Here is an 18,305-nt window from a genome sequence, read left to right as displayed (position 1 = left end):
TCGTATCCCGTAACGTTAACAATTCCTGGACGTTTCCTTACTAAAGTATCATATTTAATCAAGGTTGGGCGAAATGACCATGCTGGTTGGGCGAAATGACCATGCTGGTTGGGCGAAATGACCAGGCTGGTTGGGAGAAATGACCAGGCTGGTTGGGCGAAATGACCAGGCTGGTTGGGCGAAATGGTTGTTGGGCGAAGTGACCTGCTTCCCTTGCAACAAATGAACTCAGCCGCATTGCTTTAGCCAGAGCGTGTGCGATTTTTAAAATCAACCAGCTGTCATGGATGGACATGGATCAGTGTTATTAATTGTTTTGGAGGAAATAAGATATTACCATATATAAATATAGTGCCTCGGTGGTGCATCACCAGTGATGTAGGCTGTAAATGAGTCATGGAGGCTGTCTATAGAAAGGATTGAATACAAAAATACAAACAAAGGAAGGGAGACGGAAAGGAAGTAGAGGGAAGGGGAGGGGAAGCAATATGGAGGAAGGGGATTCTGACATAACTTTCAGAACAATTGTTTTCATGCAGGCGAATATAGATATACACACAAACTTAGTTTGATTATCAGCTCGAAATTGTCTGCAATTTCTGGGCTGATTGCCTGAGTAGCCTTCTTATTTATCGGTGCTGATAAGTCCACACTTTTGACTTTTCTCGAAAGAATTTCTTAAGATGTGTTTGTTTGTGTGTTTGTCCACGTATGGGAGCGCCGTGTTCTGACGCATTATTAATATTCATATCACTTTTAAGTGTACGACCATATATAGACATTGTACATAGCGCCGCCCATGCTTGTACCCGGAAGTAAATCGCTGGCATGTACTATCCAGGCTTCTACTATCATGGGCATTCGATCGTGCTATTGAAATTTACACACTGCTCAGCCTACAACAACTGTACACTGGCCTAACCAACGAAACAAGGGGACTGCCAATCATATAGGCTAAAGAAGGATTAAAAGAAAAAAGTATCCTCGCACTTACTGCGGGAAACAAAAAGGAGTCGAGGAATTGACCATTTTATAGAAAATAAAGGTTTGCATCCGTGAATCAGGATGAGCTTCGAATACAGTAAGTAACATTACTCCAATAACGGGTCACAATAGTAACACTGACTTAGGCCTAGCCCTACAGCAACGCCTAGCCAAATATGTTGTAAGGCCTTAGTTATGACGAACAATCGGCATAAACTTAGAAGTTAGAATAATCAGTTTATCTAAGTTGCAAAAGAATGACGTTGGTTTATCCAGAGACCAAAAGCGTTACAAATGTTGATGTACCATTGTATGCCTTCGCTTACATAGAAAGTACCAATTTTAACCTTCTTAACAGCTAGGCCATAGACCTCAATTTTAAATAGGCTCGGCCTAGTTCTACCTAGGCTAGTAGTACTGGATCTAGGACTATTTTGGACTTGAATGGATGCTACTTTTATCTTCCGCAGTAATGTGACTCAATTGGGAGCTATATAATCTAATCTAACGCCAAATTTTCATTGAAATGTCCTAATTTGTTGATGTTACCCCAGCATTGTATATAAAATCAGCACTTGAAAAGCTTTCAGGACAGTGTTCTGACACAAACTTGAGTGGGAAAACCTCAACTTAGACAGTAGAACATTAAGTTTTTTTCCACCCTTCAGATAAATATGGTAATGCTGGTAGCGTAATAATTCTGTCAGCCAAGGCCTAAACATTAATTGCATTACCGATGATATATACTTGTTACAGGCAAAAAACAAAATGAGGCTACTAAATACAGAGTGAAGCATAATAAATTAGGGCATTAAGTAGACTACCTTAATTAAATGCTTAATTTGTTTCTTTCCACATTTTTACAGAGGGAGCATTTGCCAGTCTACCATTTGTAGAACGAGGAAGGGCCTTTGCACTTGGACCAGATCCAAAAGGCAAAACTATCCTGTACTGTAATGGGAGATATGTTTTCATCAGAAATATAGAGGTCTGTTTAATTTATCAGGTCTTGGTTCTTTGAGCAATCTTTTCAGTTCTTGCTAGTCAATCTAAAGTTGGACTGACATGGCTAGCATTTTCATATGTTCCTTGTGTCAAGCAGCTGAAAGTTTAAATCTTACTATAGCTCTCTGTATGTTAATATTTTTGGAGCAGTAAAACCTATTATTTGTTATTCGATCATTCTGTCACTCCAATGAAAGCAAGGATCCACCCATTGTGTTGTTCTTACAGCCTATTGCCAGCAAACATATACTGTATCATGTGTTAAAAGATTTTCCATGAGACTGTTACGGAATAGACATGAAAAGAATTCTTATTTTAGCAGAAAGAGTTTCAACGAAAAAATGAAAATAAAATAAAAACGATTACAGGTAGTTAATTGATCAAGGGTACATTACAGTGTTAAAGTGACTTGTGTAGTTACGTCCACAATTAAATCTAGGTTAAATAACTGCGAACCTGGTGGCAAACTGATCTACTGCAGCGTGGTCAAGTTTTCTCATTAGGAGTAGGTCGTGACCTGGAATTAAATTAAATGTTCATCAAGTCACAGATAGATGGATCCAACACCACCCTCTTTAGATGGATCCAGCACAACCCTCTTTGTAACTTGAAGATGGAGTTTAAGATGGAGTTGGTAAAGTGGAAATGCACTTTGGGACTTCTCCAGGTATTAAAGAAAGAAAGAACATATGAACATAGAATGGCCGAACTCAAAGATAATAAAAAATCTATCCAAGTAATAATGACAGGTTTCCTTTCATGGGTGAGAAAATTAATAGGGTATAAAGGAATATAACAGGTAAGAATTAAGAGTGAGTAATATAAGTGCAGGCCATGAGATGGTCTGTCCTCATCGGTGATGCATAAACCTCTGTCAGAAATAATGATGGTTGTGTTTGTTTCATGATGACGGCATACAGTAGTATATGACATCTGTTAATGATGTTCATTAATTAATATTCAAGAGGTAAAGCAGTATTGACCCCATAACAGAGACCTTACAAATTCAATATTGTGCTCTTGTCAATATAGGATCCAGCCGAGGTTGACATCTACGGGGAACATTCCTTGCAAGCTACAGTTGCTAAATATACCCCGTCTGGGTTCTACATTTGCTCAGCAGGTAGGTGCCAACAATGTTTTATATCATGTCATGTTAGCAGTCTTTGTAAAGTTTCTTTAGACCGGGATGAAACATCCTAAGCTTCGAAAAAATCGTCACCAAATCTATGTCCGATCACTCATAAAGGTGACAAAATTGCCATCAAGTGTGAAAATATTTTGACAGTGATTTATCAGGTCATCACATTTAATATGATAACCAACTATGCGCCCTGACTAACAGCCTCGATATCTCAAAATCCTTCTTAAAAATCTCATAAAAGTGTAGGATGACGGTAGTTTCATGTCAGATCTTTATGTGAACCTTTGACAGTAATTAATGGAAATGTTTTTTTCTTAAAATTTTGGCTATTCCAGACGTATCAGGGAAAATCCGAATCTGGGACACGACCCAGAAAGAGCACATCCTGAAGTACGAGTACAGGCCTTTCTGCGGCATGGTCCGAGATCTTTGTTGGTCTCCGGATAGCAAGCGTTTGGTTATCGTGGGAGACGGAAACAGCCAGTAAGTGCTCTTCTGCTCTTCTCTTTTATTCAGGAAGAATGTTTAAGGGAGAAGCCAACCCCATCTCTTGTAATTGATCAACCAACCATATTTTGTGACAATTTTTTTTTCCAGACAAGAAAGGTTTTATTTTGTACTCTGTTGCTACCTGATCATTTAATACACACACTGCAATGACTTATATGATAGCTTAGAAAATGCCAATGGCCCCCTTGTTAGTACCCTCAAGTGGCCACAAGTTACACCAGAAAGCACCTGATCTGGACACATTTCACATAAAGTCAGTTTGCACACCGACAATGAAATGTTTCATTTTACCTTATGTTTGCACTCTGTTTTCACCTTGGATTGGGCAGGGATACAACTGTGGCCTTGTAGAAGTCAACCAATGAATGTGGTATTTTCATATTGTGATAGCATCCCTAGTTTGAAGTAGAAAATTTGATAAACTTTGGATACAATTTTTACAAAAACAAATGTTAGTCAGTGAGGATCAAGTGCATTCATTACATGACACTTTCTTGCTTCAAGTTCAAAATTACAGTATTAAAATCATATCATCTTCAGATGTTGTTATCTTTAAATAAGTTCTTAGGAAGTTAATGCGACTCTTGCCAAGATGCTCAAAATCTTTGCCATTGTCAGGCGGTCACAGATGTAACTGTAACCCTTGACTATCAAGTGGATATACTTGTTAATGTTTTCAAACTTTCCCAACTTGTTTTTCTATAAATTAGATTTGGGGCAGCCATCATCATCGATACTGGAACTACGGTAGGGATTATAGGACACCACTCGAGTGCCATCAATTCAGCGGATTACAGACCTTGCCGTCCTTTCCGTGTGGCAACCGGTGGCGACGACTACATGGCAGTATTTCATGAAGGCCCACCTTTCAAGTATAACAGAACGCTTAAGGTTAGTGAAGTCAGCTCCCTCCGATAGTAACTCTTTTCTTGTGCAGTCATGACGAAATCATTCGTTTTGACCTGTAATTTTCACTCCATCCCATGTGATTAACGATAGCTTCGCGTTGTGAGTAGGGTACTGTGGACAGAAGCAACTTTCAAAGTCACCTTGTATCATGACACTGTTTCACTAAATAAAGTTATAGTTTAACACTTCAAACTGTCAAGAAAGGTTCAAGCAATTGCAGATCACTGTTTTTCAATCAATGCAGTTTTTGTGACTCATTTTGAACCTGTGATACAAAAACATTCATCTTAGTTTCATGCAATTTGCCACATTGTCAGTCATTGATAACGAGCAGGGGGACGGTGGGGATGGGGGGGGGGGCGGGGAGGTAGGGGTGCTGTGATATGAGTGATATTAAAGGGTACTAAATGCATGATGTTTGAGATTGACCTTCACATAACCAAATTCTTTTATATACAATGTTGGTAAAGTTTATCAGACTGTGAGTGTGGTGAGATGTCCCATTCTCCAAACTCTAATGTTCATACATTCATACAATTGCTTTAGTACTTACATCCCCTCCCTACTGTACCCCCCCCCCCCCCCCGCGCAACACACACAAACACACCCGTCTGCTGCAATAAAGCAAATCTTATGTTTAACTGTGAGTTACTATCATGTAATTTAGCGATCAATTTGTTCTAACATGTTTTCATGTTTTCAATGCTCTTTTAGGATCATACAAAGTTTGTACAGGTGGTGAGGTTCTCACCGGACGGCTCGGTACTCGCAACTGGAGGATCGGACGGAATGGTACGTATTAAATCTAAAATTCTAAACACCGTCGCAACCGAGGTCATGCCTGAATGAAAAGCCATTCCTTCTCAAATTTTTTCCCTCAATCGATAATCTTCTTGCTATTTTGTGAACTGTTAATTCGTACAAGCTAACAATTCCTGTCATAATTGGTTCACGCAAGTTATATTCTACCGTAGCCCCAGTTAGGGTATCTCAAACATAAATTGCTGTGCTTTTATTACTTTCATGTTATTCCAAGTAGACTTTTCCTATGGTAGATTGTGGTCACTGTATCTTGGCAAACAAATAAACTAATTTCTCGGATGTTCATGCTTCATGTCTTTTGTTTGTGTTGTATGTGATCATAAAATGAAAGTGATCGATGTTTGTTGCAAGTGACATAACGTTAGTCGTTGTGATATTTGAGTGGCAGTGTCGAATGCTCAGAACTTTGTCTCTTATAATATAGAATGGTTCGTATGTGCCAAAGCTGCTATGCATCTTTACACTTGTATAGGCAACTTACCCATTTTACAATGCGATACCGGATAAATTGTAATTACGTCTCAATGCATCAAGGATGCAATGAGTATCACATGTTTGTTTTGTATATATGTGAGTTGTGTCTGATGTGTATTTTATGTGTATGTGATATGTAATGGACATGTCTTTTATGTGTGCATGATATGTATCGGAAATGTCTGTGATTTATATATGTAACATGTATATGACCAATGCAACGTGCATGTACGCACAGATACAGTTTGTGTGATCCATGAGTAAAATGCACATGTATGTAAAATGTAAGTGAATTTATATTTAAATTTCAACGACCTTCTTGTCCACTGCATAGTTCAGCTCTGGTCATATCCTAACAAAGCCTAACCATTCCTTGTTTGCTACGTGATGACAGGTGTTCCGCTGCATAGTTCAGCTTTGGTCATATCCTAACAATGCCTAACCATTTCTTGTTTGCTATGTGATGACAGGTCTTCCTCTGCATAGTTCAGCTCTGGTCATATCCTAACAAAGCCTAACCATTTCTTGTTTGCTATGTGATGACAGGTGTTCCTCTGCATAGTTCAGCTCTGGTCATATCCTAACAAAGCCTAACCATTTCTTGTTTGCTATGTGTTGACAGGTGTTCCTCTGCATAGTTCAGCTCTGGTCATATCCTAACAAAGCCTAACCATTTCTTGTTTGCTATGTGTTGACAGGTGTTCCTCTATGATGGGAAGACAGGAGACAAATTGAAGAGTCTCGGAGAGAAAGCTCACAAAGGAAGCGTTTTTGGGGTGAGTCTCGTTACAGAAAATTTCCATTTTGCATGATGGAGGCAGCTTTGATCTCCTTTGGTGAAAGCAAAGTTTTATCACGTAAAGGACTTTGGTGGTGTCTTCACAACAGTCATAAGTTTTGTAATGAAGGCCAAACTGTTGTGTGTTTGTTTCAAAATTAGTTGCATTGTTGCATTGGCACACACATTTGCACGTACAAAGTAACAGTCAGGTGCTTTCAAAGTGTCGCAAAGTATTTAGTAGCCTAAATTCTATCTTTGCTGCTCGAATATTAAATGCATAGTAAATTAAAATGAAATTGCTTGTTTTGGGAAGTGGGTAGCTAAGTTTAACCACTTTCCTTATGGAAGGACATTAATTTATTGCAATACTTATTTATGTCTTCCTATTTGGTGAAATTTCATATTGACGACAGTCTGGTCATTAAAGATTTTCACTCTTTAATTTCTTTAGCTGAGTTTTAGCCCAGATGGGACTCAGTTGATGACATGTTCAGGTGATAAAACTGTGAAGATTTGGGACGTCGAGAGTGCAGCAGAAGTTACGTGAGTTATCTGCCCTTCATTTTGTCCATATCGGCTGTCCATGACCTACCCACTGTGGTGATGGAATATGTAATATCGAGGACATCTGAAGTCGTTTTCTCTCTTTAAGTTGAAGTCAATGGTTTAAGTCATGAGGGCAATCCCCAATCCCAAACAGGAAAACAAAAATGGCGAACAAGATCCCACTAGAAACGGGGGATCAGGTCAGTTTTGACAAGCCTAGCATGATGTACCTTTTGTCACTTTGACATGTACAGCAAGACTAAATGTCTTTACAAGAAGCAAAGAATAATACATACTCCCAGCCAATCCCAACGCTGGATATGGAACAGTGCGAGTCAAAACGTCCATACTTACCCAAAGTGGGTAATCTGCGTTAGGCATAACGGTGTGGGGTCAAGGTCATGCAGGCAATGCTGATCTGTAGTTTACATCAGTCTTTTGTTTTTTGGTAAACCTTTCACACATTGCAACTAAGCATTTTTTAGCAGCCAACCACAACTTCATTCTTCTCTCTTTCGTGGCAGCGTGTTTAACATGGGAACGGACATGGAGGACATGCAACAGAGCTGCTTGTGGATGGGTGAACATCTGATCGCTGTCTCACTATCGGGAGAAATCAAGCTGCTGGACAAGAACAACCCCGATACACCGCTACGTACTATCAGCGTGAGTTTAGTGTGTTTTGTCATTCGCTTTCTCTTGTGTGATTCCTGTTTTACTTCCTTTCCTCTTTGGTTGTTTTCAAACTGAAACAGGAACTCTTTAGTAAAAAAGAAATGCAAATGAATCATTTCTTTTTCTTACAAGTTGTGAAGTTGGGATTTGAAAAGGGAAGCAGACGCACCAGATGCAGTCATTGGCGAGCTGTGCAGTACATAAAACTACTACAAATAGGGAAATATGCTCGAGTGTTTGACTAAAGATAACACCTGTACAGTATATGTACAAGTTAATAGGCACACAGTTTCCTTCCTTCAAATGTAAGTACTAGCATAAAGTCCCAAGGACGAATACGAAACAAATGAACGGGATTACGGACGAGGAGTGCTACAAGTGTGCCTACATTGCAGAAACTTTACATGAATTATAAAATTTTGCGTTTAATTTGTTGTTGCAGGGGCACATCAATAATATCACATCCATGACCATTTCAGAGGACAAGTCGGCCATTTACACAGGTAGTCATGACGGAAGAGTTTATATCCTTGTCAAAAATTTGATCTATTGTCTTCTTCTATTAGTTCTCATCATTTCAACATTTTCTTTGTTGTGGGATTTGAATATCGTGCAGTGTCGAAAACTGAACCAAAGTGACACAAAATCGGCTAGAAAATGTGCTTGCTGTTAAGGCAACATTCGTATCAATATTTGAAAATTGAGACGCGGTTTGTGTTTTTGTACGTGACATTTATATCATTAACTTGAGTTTGTTGTGTTCTCTATGAGCAATGTTGCTTCTAGAAGTGGATTTTTTTTTGATGATAACATCAAAGAAGATTTTAAGATCCCTTCATATAGAACCCGGCGCCAGCCAATAATCTTTTGCATTTTCAAATGTGTATATCATTTTGCGGTCTGCATTCATATTACAAAATGATATCAAAAATTATAAAAACAATAGGTATGTTTGGGAAGGGGGCTCAGGAAGTGGGGGAAGGGGGGAGGGGGGGGGTGAGTGGAGTTGTCACATTTCCTACAGTTGTATTTTAGAGACATTTACTTGTTTAGTCCTTAATGTTTTTGTTCACGTAAATGGAACCCAAATACAAGGGACGCAGTGAGAGTATCTGGCAAGGGCCATGGCAGTCAGATCTGTGCCATGGCTGCTTCTGAAGACGGCATTGTTACGGTCGGCTTCGATGATCAGTTGAAAGTAATCAACCACGAAACTGGAGCTTACGAGTAAGTCTATATTAGAACAGCCATTTTGTGCTCTTGTTTACAATATGCAACAATTTACCCCAAAGCCCGGTTAACTGTTACTCCGAATTAGATTGCATTTGGTGAAACTATGGCAACCCTAGTGTTGGTGTTACAACTTTTATGGATGGCAAAGGCCACTTGAAAGCATTACAAGTGGTAGCCTTGGAAACAGTTTTAATATTGTAACTAGGAGTGTGGGATGAAATTCAAACTTGTAAAAGAAAACAAAAACGAAATCAGAGCACACCAAGACATGCGTTCTTAGCTTGTTTTCGTTTTAAGTTAGCCTATGCTAGGACCCAAACGTTAGGCCCTCCAGCTTTTCCATAGTTACCTAGACAGGCTTTGTGCAGTAGATAAGCAGTTTGCTGTGATTTTCTTACAGAACGACATCACTTCCGACGGATGGTCAACCTAAAGGGGTGGCTTGTGGAAAAGATGGGCTGATAGCAGTAGCTACCGAAGATCAGGTAATTGTCACGATTGGATGTAGTTCCAATCAAATGGATATTCATCTTTATTTTAGGCCGTTTAACCTACTTCAGGTAGTATTGAACTAACTTCAGACATTTGTGATATATTCTGAACCACTCTTTTTTTTTTATTCTGAATGGCCTTGTCTTCTGTATTTTAATATCTACCTTAACTCCTTACCACTCTTACACCCCTCCCCCCATTTCTTGTACCCTCTCCTGCTTCTTTCCTCGCACCATTTGTAAAGATTTTGTGAGGGTACTCACAAGCATTTTATCATCAATTTTTTCTGTTTGTTCTTTGCAGGTTATTATTTACAGGAAAGGGAACAAAGTGTTTGCTCAGAAGGAAGACTACAGCTGTTTGTCTGTGTCAATACATCCTAACCAAAGAGATATAGCCATTGGGGGAAATGTACGTAAAACACATATTGTGTCCCTAAAGCACCTCGTAGAATTTTAGAATGTATGGCCTTCTGTCCATCCATTTATTGCTCTGTAAAATGATGCTATTAAACTTTTTGTGCAGTATGTTATTATCTAAGAGTGACATGTGAATGACAGGCAAATTTTTCTGCTGGATTTGTGACGAAATAAAAAACCAACAGTCTACTATAATTGCAATCAAAACACTACCGTCCTTTCTCTAGACAACCTTCTTGCAAGTACAATATAGAGAGAAAAGTCATTGAATTTGGTCTGTGTAGACAGATATGTCTTATTTCAAATGTTGTGAAGTTCAGGATTATTCCGATGTCGTGTATGTCACAGCTGCGTTATTGGCTCCTCCCCTCCCCCCTCCCCTTATCCAAATAATGTACATGAAACTGGTTGTCATACAAATCCCATTTAAAATTTTAAGTTTCTCATATAATAATGTAAATGAATCACAGACTGTGTAACAAATCCATAGTCAATTTTCAATAATGCAAGTCGTATGTGACCATGTTACTTTTTAGGTCAGAACTTCAAAACATGAACTGCCTTCCTCCCCCATCATTTTGTGTAGGATATTTAAATTTGAGGAGTTGAGTTCTATTTAGGGCAAAAGGTCGATATGTAATGAGCACCAATGCGATGTGGCCCTGTCGGGTTAGTTTTAATGGTATGTGTTGTTAGAGGCATTGAAACCATTTTTTTTTCAACCACGGGGTGTTCACTTTTCGCCCACCCCCCCCCATCAGAAATGGTCTCCCAAATGCCCAAACTTGCTAAAACAGTGAACTGAATGTGAAATGTTAGTTAGCAGCCATTTAGACTTAAGACAGGTCCACATATAGAATATTTAATGGAACTTTTGTATTTTTTTTCCCCTTCATTTCTTCATCTTCCAGGATAACAAAATACATATCTATAATTTAGATGGAGATACCCTGAAGCAGGTCAACCAGTTAACAGTCGACGGAGAGGTTGATACCGTCGCTTACTCTCCGGATGGAGTGTACCTCTGCAGCGGTAACAGCGTCGGAACTGTCAACGGTTTCAAGGTGGATGAAAGCTACAAGGTAAAGCAACATATGACTGTTTTACACTTAGATCTATTAATTAAAGACAGAAATATCAGATGTTTAAAATAACCTTACCAACTGTAACTTGCAACATGAGAGAGAAGAAAAGAGTGACGTCATTTTGACCACCACGATGACGAAATGTGGAGGGCAGGGTTGCCTTTAGCATGTTATACTCTTTGGCAGAATGTCCATTAGTATGGAATATATGATGAAAGTTAACTGTTAAGGTGTTACACTTTATGACAGTAAACCTTTAACATGCTATGCTTGATGAAGGTATGCCTATCAGAATAACTGCTTGGTGACAGTACATCTGTAACATGTTATGCTTGGTGACGGTGTGTCGATATCATGTTATGCTTGGTGACGGTGTGTCGATTACATGTTATGCTTGGTGACGGTGTGTCGATTACATGTTATGCTTGGTGAAGGTGTGTCGATTACATGTTATGCTTGGTGACGGTGTGTCGATTACATGTTGTGCTTGGTGACGGTGTGTCGATTACATGTTATGCTTGGTGACGGTGTGTCGATTACATGTTATGCTTGGTGACGGTGTGTATATGACAAGTTATGCTTGGTGACGGTGTGTATATGACATGTTATGCTTGGTGACAGTACATCTGTAACATGTTTGATGACAGTATGTCTATAACATGTAATGTTTGCTGACAGTATGTTCTATAACATGTAATGTGTAGTATGGATAACATGTAATGGTTGAAGATAGTACATATCTTTAACATGAATGCTTTCTGATAGTATGTCTATAAAATGTTATGCTTGGTGACAGTATGTCTATAACATGTAATGTTTGCTGACTGTATGTCTATAACATATAATGTGTAGTGACTGTATGTGGATAACATGTAATGGTTGATGAGAGTACATATCTTTAACATGAATGCTTTCTGATAGTATGTCTATAAAATGTTATGCTTGGTGACAGTATGTCTATAGCATGTAATGTTTGCTGACTGTATGTCTATAACATGTACTGTTTGCTTACAGTACATAACTTTACCATACAATGTTTGATGGTATTTATGTACACATATTATATTGTTGCTATGTGTGCCCTGCAGCATGATCTGTTTTGATGACTGTGTGCCTCTATCCTGTCCTGTTGGATGACAGTTTCCCTTTCTCCATGAAACGAGTTTACTTTGGGTAATGGGTGGGAATATGTAAGTCTTACTCGAAATTAACAGAGGTCCCTGTCACTACTAAGTTTTTATTAGCTTGGGTATTTCCTTTTCATCTCTCGCAGCCGATTCCGCACTCTTGGACTTTCCATGGCCGCAGCAGAATCAAGAAGGTGGCCTGGTCCCCGGACTCGACACATTTTGCATCAGGGGCTTTAGACTCTGTCATCAACGTGTGGGAAGTGAACACCAAGGGCAACGTAATGCGAATCCCAGGTATGTTTATCTAAATCCATCCATCTTTGCTATCATAAGCAATCGTTCAACGTCACCACAGTTTTGTGACGATGTAAAAAAAAATCGTCGCGAAAAGACGATGTGGGCATTTTTTAAAAGAGATGGACATTGCTAAAGCCATTGCAACAATCACACCCTGACTAACACTCTGTTTAACTGTGACTAATACTGTTTTACTGTAAAAAGCCTGACCAAAAACTGACTGCATGAATTAGCTGATCTGAGCATGTTATTATAACCTCTCCCAGTTGTCATTTCTGTACGTACATAATCCCTGGATTTTAATACTTATTATCAGCAAATATTATTGGGGCTGCTCTCCTAAATTACATGTATCAGTAAACTGATGTGCTATTTGTCAGGGAAATGACAGTGGGAACTCGATTTTGAGTTAGTAGTCTTGGGGGTGTTTTTATGCACTCGCATAGCTTTCAGCAAGAGTCTGGAGTTGTGAAATTCTGCGAGAGAATTTCTGGAGAGATGTAAAGCAATGAAATATCACAATGTCAGTAACCCTCAGGTATCGCTTCTTAACCATTGCCTGCTAATGATTTGACTGCAATTTGTATGAGATGTGAGGCAAGCTTGTCTGCTTTCTGCATTCCCTATGATTTTGCATGGTGACAACAAATACCTAATGTACGTAAGACTCTAGTTTCAAGTTCAGTTTGTTCCTCCACTCAGATGAAGATATGTCATGTCTCTAAGACAATTGCCTGACAGAAAGTTGCCCGCATGTTGACACTCCTGACCAGTTTGAGACGATTTAAAACATAAATGCTCAACGTTCACTCCCTCCATTTATTACAACTGGACGTGTCCAACATTTTTGCCTGACTAAATGTGAATTCATTTACAATTCCTCAGGTTCAATGCCAGGCCACCCGTTGTACACTTTACCGTTCCCCCCCTTTCAAATAAATACTTTCCCGCAAGCAAATGTTTTCTGACGAAACTTGTATTCTTTGAAACTGTTCTGAGGCATTATTGCCCACTTTCCCCACCTCTGTGTGAATTCATACAACTCTTGAGGTTCATTCCATACCACCTCTCGGACAATTAACAGTTCCCCCATTTCAAGGAACTACTTTCTGACAAAGAGGGGGGGGGGAACAAAATGGATTCTTTGAAACTGTTCTTAGACATACTTGCCCAAAGTACACACCTCTTTTTCAACTATTTGCTATTAACTCACCTCGAATAAATGCCATAAACGCCAATGAAATGTGATCTTGTCTGTTTCATTTCTAGGGGCCCACCAAGGAAGCAATATCACAGGCCTTGATTGGCTCTCGGAGAACATCATCTTGTCCTCAGGTTATGATAAATCAATCCGAAAATGGCAGGTTTCTTTTTCGTAATCGGTGTATGATTTAAAAGCAGCTTTTTTTTATTTGGCTTTCTTTACTCCCACATAGAGAAAAATATTACTACAATTGACCTAGTCATTTCCTGATCATTACTTTGGTTTTTTGTTTTTGTGTTGTTTTGTAAGTTAAAAAAATACCTACGTCAGGTTCCTAACCCTTTTTCTGCGGTCAGTTGTCGTAAAGGAAAAGACAAAGAAACATATACATGGCCGACCTACTTCGACCCAGCCTAAGCTGCATATAAAAAAGAGATAGTTCTTGCATGCTGTGGCCGACCTACTCCGACCCAGCCTAAGCTGCAGATAGTAGAGATAGTTCTTGCATGGTGTGGCCGACTTACTCCAACCCAGCCTAAGCTGCAGATAATAGAGATAGTTCTTGCATGATGTGGCCAACCTACTCCGACCAAGCCTAAGCTGCAGATAATAGAGATAGTTCTTGCATGGTGTGGCCGACCTACTTCGACCAAGCCTAAGCTGCAGATAATAGAGATAGTTCTTGCATGATGTGGCCAACCTATTCCGAGCAAGCCTAAACTGCAGATAATAGAGATAGTTCTTGCATGGTGTGGCCGACCTACTCCAACCAAGCCTAAGCTGCAGATAATAGAGATAGTTCTGGCATGATATCACAAGAGTCAACAATAATCATGAAGAATTAATTTGTTTTCAAAACTGAACTAATGCCATCCAGTAGTAGGGGTGCAAATAAACTTGCATGGACATTTTCTGTAAATTTTACATTTCAGTGATTAAACACACTGCAGTCATTCTTATCTGCAGGGTTTCCCTAATACTAGTGTATAGTGTTATGTTGTAAGAGGTGGCATAGGTGTCTAGTCATAGTGGCAGTGAGTTGTTTATTGTGTAGATAATGGGAACGTTAAGATGGTGGATTGGTTCAGATTGTGGTCTGGTTCGGATTATAGAGGAATCATTCTGGGGTGGTTGGGTAGTTCAGATGGTGATATGGACCAAGTGGTTATCTCGTTCAGATGGGTGTGTTGGCTCAGATTGAGGGATGGCTCAGGTTGGGTGGGTTCTTCAGATGGTGACATGGTCCTGGTGGTTGGCTATAGTTCAGATGGTGGGCCGGTCCAGAATGTGGGTTGGCTCGGATAGAGCAATGGTTCTGGTTGGCATGGTCATTCATATCACGAATTAGACCTGGTGGTTAGCTGTGTTAGATGGTTGGTTGGTTCAGATAGAGGGATGGTCTTGTCAGTTGGATAATTCAAATGGTTGGTTAGTGGAAACTAAATGGTGGTTTGTTTCAGTTTATAGCAGGGATTGTTTAGATGGTGGGACGGTGGAATTACTAACCTGGACCTTTCACTGACAGTACTAGCAATATATCTAGTATAGTGTCCTTATATGTGTGCTTGCATATTGAATGTGCATGATTCTTTTTTTTCTTGTTATGTTTACTAGCTTTGCCATGTTATTTCTTGACATGTGGGTGGGGGTGGTCTTTAGTTTAGAGAAGTGTGATTCTCTAGGTCTCTCGATATCGAAGGTTTCAACTCCATTAAATACCAAGTATAAGTGAGTAATGTGTAGCATTGCTTGGGGCTTATTTTTCAGTAAGTTTCTTAGCAAGAGATATTTTTTGGTACAGATTTTGTTTTGTATCAACCCACTTTACGCAAAGAGTTTTTTGTTCCTTAATAGAAAGGAAGAAAACAAAACAATAGACACAGACAATGATGGATTTAATTTTTCACCTATTGATGTCACAGACAATGAAAAAAATAAGTTCAGTTGTCACGTAATTTACTGATGCAGAGGATTAGTAAAATTACCAAACGGGAGAATATGTTTTTGTAGATTTAAAGTGTTTCTCCAATGTTTATTTGGTTGCTAACACATACATTTTTATTGTATGGGATATGGGAGTATTAGTTTTTGATATAGAATAATTGAGGATTCAAAGAGAGAATATTTTTTTTTTTTTGTAAAAGACAACTCCGGTAGATTAATTGTCCCTGCCTATATGGTAGTATTTTATGGGAGTATTTGTTTAGAACAATTGAGAATCCAAAAAGAGAATTTTTTTTGAAAAACACACATACAGATTTATTGGTTCAACCCTATATGGAAAGTATAGCAATAACTCTCATTTTATAGATGAAAACTTGAATTCCACTCTTTGGTAAGATGATATTGAAACCTTGGTGTTCTCTAAGTTGCATAGTTTTTTATACTTGGAGAAGGAAAAGATAATTGGTAAAGTAAAATTTTGTCATGTAGTTCTTTCATAGATAATTGACCGAGCTTTAAAACATTTTCTGTGCAGAGTTCTACAAGAATAAACAAGTGATGCCTTATGTATATTTGTGTTAATTTTGTTATTGGTGTTTTTTTTTTTCTGTGGTATTTTTTCCCCTCTCTCAAAGCAAAGGAAATCCATGCAATGGTGATTGTGTGTGTGTGTGTGTGTATGGATGTAAGTGTGTGCATATATGACACATTTGCTTGTAAACAAAACTGATCTGAAAAGCTTGGCGTAAACCTCATATTTTGTTTACAAATGCCCTTCAGGGTTAGGGTGAATAAATAAGCAAACCTGGCAATTTCAGCTTCAATGAATCTCATACTTGGTATGTACTATGAAGATGCCCCTTGAAGGGATCCTTTGGTGGAGGTCATCTGAGGTCACCAGTGGCCAAAAGTGAGTTACCTCTCATCAACTGCATCTTCATTGAATCTCATAGTTGGGTGACTGCTTAGTGAGATCTAGCATTCTATGCATTCTAATGGTTTTGGAGGAGGTCTTCAGTGGTCAAAATTTGAAAACCTCTCAACAAACTTTATACTCGGTATTTAAGTTCAGCTTTGGTGAATCTCAAACTTGTTGTGTAGATGCCCTCACTGAGTACTTGGTTCCAACCACCCCCCCACCCCCCCTCTCACTGCCATTTGGGTAAACATTCAAAGAAATTCTATGGCATTTCATCAGAGGTTTTATTGTCTTCCCTCCTTTGTGATATGGAGGACATTGTAGATGCCCTAGCAGGCCCAGCCCATCTACCTCCCTTCCATTTGGATTAACAAGTCTTACTTTTCTGCCAATAGCCATGGACAGATCTCGCTGGCAGAATACCGATTAATATTATAGTATGCTGCCCTCCACTTTTAGGAGGGACGCTGTGCGTCATTTGTATGGCTATCAATCTTCCATTTTATTACATTCAGTCAGTCCGTTTAATCAAACATAAGATAATTGATAAAGTAATAAGAATTCTTCCCTATTATAAATCCCCTCCCCCCCTCCCAAAAAATAATAGATCGATTGTAATAGTTACCTCTTTGAACTCTTTCGTCAGCTGACAAAGATAACTGAAAAGACATTTAAAACAGCTTCCTCCATGTAACTTCATGGATACACACATGGAATTATAACATTAATTGTTGCAATAATTCATACCACAGATGCCGAACAGAGGTTAGTTTTCGAAATAAAATATCAATAACGAACACAAACACATGCTAGGCGTTGCATATTTTGTAGCATATGCATGCACGGTCTAATTGGCAGAATATGAAAAGGGAAAGTAATTGTTATATTTTCTCGGATATTTGCGGTTAATTTCTATTAAATTGTACTGCAAAAGTATATATATATAAACATATAGGTATTTTTTCATAATTTTTGCTGTCAGTTGCTGATACCTCCAAAACTACAATCTTATTTTTCACGGATTTTTAATGGATGCTTCCTTTTATTACATTCAGTCAGTCCGTTTAATCAAACATCAGATAATCGATAAAGTAATAAGAATCCTTACCTACTATAACCCCCCTCCCCCAAAATAATAATAAAAGATCGATTGTAATAGTTACCTCCAGCTAAGCTTATACCTAAAGAGGGCAAAAGAAATTGAGAAAAGTCTGAATTTGATTATTGTTAAACACAAAATACAAAACACTCGTGCTTTTGACACTGTCATCGTGCAAAGAGTATAGGAAAATGAAAGATGAGAAGAAAGAAATAAGTTTAGACTACGAATAGCAATTCACAAAGAGGTAAATCAAATTGTAGAGAAAATATTTTGAAAGTCACAGATTTCCTTCATGATATTTTGAAATATGTATTCATAAGAGTGGAAATATCTGGAATAATGAAGTTGTTTACTACAGGATTTGCTTTAATTTGCTTGAACAGCAAATAATAATGTTTGACAACTTAATTTGTGTAAAAGTATAGATTTGTAACCTTTCACGGCAAAGGAATTTGACCACTGAATGTCGGGTGGAACTAAATACTTCTTAATCACAGCCACCCCTCCCCACCCCCTCACCCATCCTTCCACTCTATCAATCGAATACTTTGAGGAAAGTTTCTGAACAAAATCGGGAAACTGAATCCCATGACGAAGAGATCCTCGATTGTGGGAAAACTGTATTTTTCA

The 18,305-nt window shown here is 38.6% G+C and overlaps 1 protein-coding gene and 1 long non-coding RNA gene across 2 annotated transcripts; one reads left to right on the top strand and one right to left on the bottom strand.

The window, feature by feature from the left end:
• Positions 1-871: 871 nt before the first annotated feature.
• Positions 872-16,222, top strand: LOC139967613 (WD repeat-containing protein 1-like). Its single transcript, XM_071971577.1, has 16 exons — positions 872-1,081; positions 1,851-1,972; positions 3,022-3,112; positions 3,469-3,616; positions 4,354-4,534; positions 5,267-5,344; positions 6,547-6,624; positions 7,081-7,172; positions 7,700-7,841; positions 8,293-8,374; positions 8,924-9,077; positions 9,484-9,568; positions 9,879-9,986; positions 10,906-11,076; positions 12,353-12,503; positions 13,776-16,222. The coding sequence occupies exons 1-16, from the start codon at positions 1,066-1,068 to the stop codon at positions 13,883-13,885; spliced, it is 1,809 nt and encodes a 602-aa protein (XP_071827678.1). The 5' UTR covers positions 872-1,065; the 3' UTR covers positions 13,886-16,222.
• Positions 14,008-17,156, bottom strand: LOC139967615 (uncharacterized). Its single transcript, XR_011793056.1, has 2 exons — positions 14,171-17,156; positions 14,008-14,108 (listed from the first exon to the last, which is right to left on the bottom strand). It is a non-coding gene; the product is annotated as an uncharacterized lncRNA (long non-coding RNA).
• Between the last annotated feature and the right edge of the window lie 1,149 nt (positions 17,157-18,305).

This window comes from Apostichopus japonicus, chromosome 5 (assembly GCF_037975245.1).
Source record: "Apostichopus japonicus isolate 1M-3 chromosome 5, ASM3797524v1, whole genome shotgun sequence".
Classification (NCBI taxonomy): domain Eukaryota; kingdom Metazoa; phylum Echinodermata; class Holothuroidea; order Aspidochirotida; family Stichopodidae; genus Apostichopus; species Apostichopus japonicus.
The sequence above is the reverse complement of the archived record's forward strand: the minus strand, read 5'-3'. Positions and strand labels throughout refer to the sequence as shown.